At 34.0% G+C, this 7175-nt stretch overlaps 1 protein-coding gene across 1 annotated transcript; it reads right to left on the bottom strand.

Moving 5' to 3' along the window:
- Positions 1 to 2127: 2127 nt before the first annotated feature.
- LOC18046223 (disease resistance-like protein DSC1) lies at positions 2128 to 7175 on the bottom strand. The gene is made up of 5 exons (XM_006440908.2): positions 6485 to 7175; positions 5098 to 6190; positions 4183 to 4479; positions 3077 to 4063; positions 2128 to 2811 (listed from the first exon to the last, which is right to left on the bottom strand). Exons 1-5 carry the CDS (start codon positions 6979 to 6981, stop codon positions 2302 to 2304), a joined length of 3384 nt encoding a protein of 1127 aa, XP_006440971.1. The 5' UTR covers positions 6982 to 7175; the 3' UTR covers positions 2128 to 2301.

The following is a 7175-nucleotide window of genomic DNA, read 5'->3' on the forward strand; positions in this document are numbered from 1 at the left end:
ATGGATGCGATACTATCAACATGTCGTCCTAATTTTAAATATACGAATGTTCCATTGGTTATAAGTAAAACATAAACCACATGTTATCATATATAGATGTGCAAACACATACTATTTACGCTTGTCGGTTACTATAGGTGCCATATTCCAAAAGGCACCTAACCATGCCATATATCCATCCTATCAGATAACAGAAGCTATTCCGGGGAAATAACACCTAAGTTATTCTGGGGTAAATAACACCCAAACTATTCCGGGGGAATAACACCTAAGGAAAAAATTCTCTTGGAACTTATAAAAATGGTAGGAGGGGGGAATTAGTTCCACAATCCATTAGTCTAAGGAAATCACGCCCAAAGGTCATACGAGTAAGGAAACACACAAGGGCAAAATAATTCCTTCGATCAAATCCACCTCCACGTGTACAGAAAAGATGGGTTACACATGTCGTTAAATTGAGAATTCAAAGCAAAACCATAAATCCACATAACTCGTCATCTATAAATAGAGACCCATCTCTAATAAAAAAGGGGTCTTTGGCCTCCAAAAGCAATTTTCATACTTAGAGAGAGAAACTCATCTTCTCCATCTTTTTTCCTTTTTTCTTTATTTGATCTTGATTAAACACTAATTTATGCGTCGGAGTGTCTTTTTCAGGTACTTACCCCTTCGGATTCGAGGCCAACGATCGTGACAAGTTCTCCATAAACTACAAATACATGTGAAGGTAAATTCCAACCTCCTTCAATTACAAAAATTAAAATTTCCTACATGTCATCTTTATGTTTTGTATATGGATGTCCCGTCGTTTACTGAAAAATCGATAGACAATGCATCATCCAATTATGGGTCAAGTCACGTAGTTTGCGGTTGTCAGTTTTGATAAATTTAAGTATAATTTACAATAATTTATTTATTATTATATATTTAAGATATTAAATTACATCAAAGCTTAGATTTTCTAATTTTTGTTTATAATGAATATTGAAAGCACGGCCCCAAAGAGCGAAGTTGTACAAATAAAAATTAAGTAATTTCCTTTCAAAATTTCCTTATAAAATTATATAGCAAACTAAATATTAGATTTAAATTTCACTCTCCTATTTTCTCCTCTCCTCTTTTTTATTTTGATTTGTCATTACTAAGTAACATTGCTAGTTATCATTACAATTCTTATTCCCTTAATATTGTAAATAATATAGGAAAAGATGACAACACACAACATAATTTGGCCGTCACGAAAATCCCCTATATTTTCATTAATGATCATGAATTTTTTTCATCACTCCAACAAAAAATTCATGTTGTTGTTGTTATTATTATTAAATAACAAATTAATAATAGTATTAAGAAAATTAATTTATACTATTAATTAAAAAATTACCACAAATATCTCTTTTTGAACAATTAAATCTAGATGAATCTGCTTGGTTCAGTCAAGGCACATAGTTGTTCAAATAGAGATATATAGGATGATTTTTTAGTTAATGTGATATGTATGCGCTTCAATTGGATTGCCAAACCAACAACAGTTACTAGACTTTAGAAGCTATCAACGTATAATTTATCAATATGTGGAAAATTATGCATAAAATACTCAAGTTAAAAATCTGTTGGTTGAAAATCACAAATACAAGGCCGGGAATGTTAGAGACCTACTAATTATTTGAATCTCTTTATTTCTTATTATCCAAGTCATGTTACTGAAGCCAGCCAAAAAATGTTACTTGAAAACCACTCAATTAAGTCTTTAAGATGATTACCTCAAAATATTTGGATAGATGTTTTATTGACAACATTTTAGATGAGTAACATGACTTACCATGGGATGCAGTAAAAACACATATAATATATTAATAATGTTAGGATTGAATCTATCAATTTATTGAGTATAAATTGATAAGAGATTCAGAAATATTAAGATTTGAATGTAACCTGAGCTTGAGACTAATTCAGGTTTTGTTGACTTGACGCAGCTTAAGACTACTCATCGAGGAAATTTCATTCAACCAATGAATATTAAAAAATAATGGATAGAGATTAAGAAATTTCATGAAAGAAACACTAGCATTTAAACAAATAGAAGACAGAACCACACCAATTAGAGAGATTCAATGTGCAGGAAAAGGGAAAACAAAAAACAAAAATGATGGCCAACAATTTTACAATGCTAAACACAGGACAAATGGTCATATTCTTAAGTACCAACTGAACACAACGGACAGAAAGAATTGAAAGCATACAAAAGAAAAAAGAAACCAATCAAAACAAGGCATATTTTCAGTCTTTTGGGGTGAAGAATTAGTCACAGCTGAAACTTTCTCTTGAATCTGGGGCGTGAAATAAACGGATCCCACATTTTTTCACCGGGTAATCCAGAAATTCAAAACCATTAGCTTCCCTAAAATTGAACCGGACAGCCACAGGAACGCAATTGTATTTCCGAAAATCATTAAATTCCTCACCATCAAAGAAATAGTACCCAAAAAATAAGTGATCAGACACTACACAATCACCTACCCCAAGTAACGTCATCCGGCTCGTGCTGCAGTGCGGATGATAATCTTTGGGTCTCACTATGTATTCACAGTACACGTAAAACTGTTTTTCTATTTTTGAAGTGTAGAAAAAGTTAAACTTTCTGCTAAAATTTACAATAACGCTAAAAGCAAGCCCGAGTACACTTTTATTATTGAAGAAATCTGGAGGCATCTCCAAGGTTACACAAGATCCAGCACTTTGAAAGCTAAACCACTTTGGAATTTTATTCCAAGGTAAAAAGCCGCGACCTCGAAGTGATGGATAGGATATCTATATATACACACGAATCATAATTTTAAAAAAATAAAAATAAAAAATTGTTAACAACACTTAATAGAATAAAGATCACTAATATTTAAACAGAAAAATTTAATCGGAAAAAGTTAGAATTAACTGTAAAATTATGTGGCGTCAAAGAAAGAGGACAAAGTAATCAACTAACATTATATTACCACACACCGCGTTATTGTTCATTCTGTCATCTTTTTCCTTAGCTTCTTTTCTAAATAAAAAGGAGAGTTAATTAACGACATACCTTTTCCCGTGCTTCTCTTAGACGTGCGGTTGCCAAAAGTTGAATTTTCTGCAGAGCTCCTTTGACAATTCCTCTAATCTCATTCCGATCCAATTTAAAATTATCGCTCAGGTATAAAGTCCGTAAATAAGATTCATCACTACTTGGGAATAAACCTGGTAATGATTCCAGTGCGGTGCAATGATGTGCATCCAACGAAAGTAGATTGCATGGAAGCTTTGGTAAGGATTGAAGCCTCTCGCAATACCTTATGAAGAGCCTTTCCAAATTAGAAAGTTGTATGATGCTTTCTGGTATTCTCTCAAAATTGTTTCCCTCTAGATGCAGTGTTGTTACTGAGGATAACAGGCCAAGACTTTCAGGTAATTCCATGATGCCGCAATCATTTAGATTTAAATCCCTTAGATTTTGCAAGCCATCTACAGAGAATGTGATTGGCAATGATAAACCCTTGTTTCTCCCGAAATATATTCCACGAACCCTTTTCAAACGGACGATGGATGGCGGTACTTCTGTTATAGAAGTTCCTATAGCGTGCAAAATATCCAAAGCTTCTAAATTTCCAAGTTCCTCGGGCAATCTCTGAAGATTCGAGCAACCATCGATAATGAGAACATCTAGAGATTTCAACTTACACAGGCCGCTTGGGAGACTCTTGAGACTTTTACAATCTGCAAGGCCCAAGTGCGAAAGCTTAGATAGACACTCGATGGACGAAGGCAGTTCCTCCAGTGCAGTTCCATCTAAATGCATCGTTGTTATATTACCGGGTGAGATCTCTGGAAGCCTCTTCAGTTTTGAGCAGCCCGAAAGATCGAGTTCTTTAAGCAATTTCAAATGAATTCTTGCTGGAAGACTTTGCAAGTTTTTACAACCGCTTAGGTTCAAGATAACTAGATTGTTCAGATGTTGAGTCAATGAGGGGGTTGGAATTTTTGAAAAAAAATTGAAGGCAGCAGTGATTATCTGGTTTAACTTACCATAATCCTGCTCGGACGAAAAGAGAAGAAACAAAAAAAAATGCCACCAAGACAAATCATTAGCATGTATGATAATTAAAAATTATTACCGAAACTATATTGTAATTAAGATATATGTATATATACCTGCACATTATCAAAAAGTTGTTCAATATTGCTATGAGGCATTTCAAGTAAAACAAGTTTCTCTGGATGAATATTTGAAGGCAATAATTTCAATGGATATCCATGCCAGTGCAGGTACCTCACTTCAGTAAATCCAGGGCCTTGGAAATATGACATCTTACATTTGTTCTCTTCATTCATTGAGCTATAAAATTTCAAAATCCTCAAGTTAGGCATCTTTGTGAAAGTATTGGGATGCAGATTGATATCTTTCACTTTAGACATATCCAACGAGATGCCTTGGATTGCTTCAGTCCCCTAATTATCAATAATAATAAAAAAAAATAAAGTTATATCAAATTTTTATATCTAATTTAAGTTGTAGTTACTATATGGCAATCAAACTCGTAATTGTAAAAGTAGAAAGAAGCATATTTAATACAAGAAAATCTAAACATATAAACTATATATGTATATATGTATGTATGTATACAAATTATTATATACAAATTGACATAACATATTTGTATGCAAATTATTACATACAAGTTGATATAACATATTGCTACACATTTTCACAATCATCCAGGTCACCTTTTCGACAAGTGAATCCATTTTCTCTATCTTATATTGAACTATGGGGCTAATTATTTTAGCAAATATAAAATAGAAAAATTCAAGAAAATGTTTAATATGTAAAATCTGATATTAATTTCAATTTTCCCAGAATATATTACTATTAACACGGTGAAATGTACTTATAACCCCAATCGAACTTTTTTTTTTTAAATTTTAATTGTAATTAAAGAATCTTATAAATGAAAAGACCATTACATAATAATGATGAAAGAAATGTTGTGGTAATCAAGAGTGCAAAGAAAATTACTGATGAAAAGGCTATTAAAAAAGTAGAAATGAAAAACCATTGTTGCTCACCCTGTTTTCTGATAAAATTTTATAAACCTCTTTGTGATGCCATAGCCGACTGCGTTTTCCAGGATCATTGGTAGATTCTTGTCGGACAATTTCTCTGCCCATAGCTCGCAATAAATCATGCATTTCTATTTTATTAAGGACTGATATAGTGATAAGATGCTTATCAACAAGAACTTCTATTGCCGATGTAGCAAAGAATTCACAATCATCAAGGAATTTTGTCGCAGTGTCTCTGTCCTCATCGATAAAGAAACATGCAATATCTAAAAAAATATTTTGCTCTTTGTCATCCAAACCATCATAACTTATTTTTAAGGCGTCCTGAATTCCTTTGGGGAGAGCCGTTTCCCATTTACTTTTTGCATTTTCCCACACCTCTCTTCTCTTTCCATAAAGATAGCGACCCAAAACTTCAAGTGCTAATGGAACTCCGCGAGCATATTTTATTGTCTTGCATGCCAGCTCTGTATGACTTTCATGGGGATGATCTCCTCCAAAGGCATGTCGACTGAAAAGCCTAAGGGCGTCATCATGTACCAATTCCTCCATCTGATATACTTCATCAACTCCACAATTTGCAAGCACTTGTCTATCTCTCGTTGTTATTATTATTCGACTCCCGGAAGCAAACAAATCGAGACGTCCAACTAAAATCTTTATTTGTCTTGGATGATCCACATCATCAAAAACAATTAGAACCTTCTTGCGAGTAAGCCTCCTACTCTGAAAATTGAGGTCGGTATTCAGAAAGTTCTTCACATTTCCATCATTCAACAATGTAGAAAGAAGTTGTTGTCGCAAGTCACCTAATCTGCCAGTTTCTTCTGCCTCTCTAACATTACGAGCAAAGTAAGAACCTGCAAAATGTCTAGAGATTTTGTTAAAAATGGCACCCGCAATGGTTGTTTTGCCTATACCACCGATACCCCAAATGCCAAGTTTGTAAACATTCGTTGACCCAGTGCGTAACAATGATTCAATTTCTTTCATGGGTAATCTAACTCCGACCAGGTCTTCGTTTTCACTGTGAAATGTGTCATCCAGCCTCTTCAAAATTGCATTGACAATTTCCTCTATAAGTGCAGATTCAGGACTAGCAAAAAAGTAACAATATTTATAAGTTCAAATGTAGGAGAGGGGATCAGAGCGTGTATTTTTAGCCAATTTAATGTAGTGGTTACTTTGCTCATATATCTAATCAAATGGGGAAAATGATCAGAATACAAAGTTCCTTTATTGAGTTAATCATAGTTATTTTATTAAATTAATCATTCATTAATGATTAAATTCAATAGATAACAAGAGAGTTAAGATCATTTTATAAAAAATATATATAATTTGAAAACTAGATATGCATGCAAATTTAAGAGTGAGAATTATTGTTGACCTAACGACAAGAGAATCAAAGCCAGAGAGATCGGCTGCTTCCGTCAAAGCATTCCTCCAACTTTGCATCTTGTCCGGGAATCGTTCTTCAAGCTTCAAAAATGAATCCCCAAAATTACCGGTTTGCTTTCTCACGTGTGATGGATCAACCCGATAGAAAACTGGTATCACAATCTGTGCATATTCTTTCCTGCATTCGAGGATCTTTAGGAGTTCATCGAGGCACCATCTGGAAGAAGCATAGCTTTCCGAGAAAATGATAATTGAGATGCTTGATGCCTCAATTGCGTCCAAAAGAGACTGTGAAATTTCATCTCCCCTCCTCAGATCGTCATCAATGAAAGTTTCTATAGTCTCCCGAGACAAAGCTGAATAAAGATGGCTAGTAAAGCTCTCGCGGGTGTCCTCTCCTCCGAAACTTAGAAACACATCATACTTGATTTCAGGATTAGTCAAACTAGCATATGGATGAGAAGAAGAAGAAGAAGAAGAAGCCATAACAGTTCGATTGATGAGAGATTTTGATGATCAGATGTGAATTACTTAATTCCTTGGAAAACTTCGGTGAGCTGATTTGTTGACTTCATCTGAAGAAACAAATAATGGATGACAGCTAAAAGAAGAAATGAAAGTTTAAATCCGACCACACAAAAGGCGAAAACTGTGATGGCTTCATTTTTTGTGATGGAGAT

The sequence above is a fragment of the Citrus clementina genome, unplaced genomic scaffold, assembly GCF_000493195.1.
Source record: "Citrus clementina cultivar Clemenules unplaced genomic scaffold, Citrus_clementina_v1.0 scaffold_3, whole genome shotgun sequence".
Lineage (NCBI taxonomy): Eukaryota > Viridiplantae > Streptophyta > Magnoliopsida > Sapindales > Rutaceae > Citrus > Citrus x clementina.

Bases quoted from the DNA above. Each gene is read 5' to 3' on its own strand.
- LOC18046223 (XM_006440908.2), bottom strand. From the start codon at position 6,981: ATGGCTTCTTCTTCTTCTTCTTCTTCTCATCCATATGCTAGTTTGACT. The intron at 4,480-5,097 runs GTGAGCAACAAT...ATTGATAATTAG, and splicing joins AAATTTTATCAGAAAACAGG to GGGACTGAAGCAATCCAAGG. The intron at 4,064-4,182 runs GTATATATACAT...TCGTCCGAGCAG, and splicing joins AACTTTTTGATAATGTGCAG to GATTATGGTAAGTTAAACCA.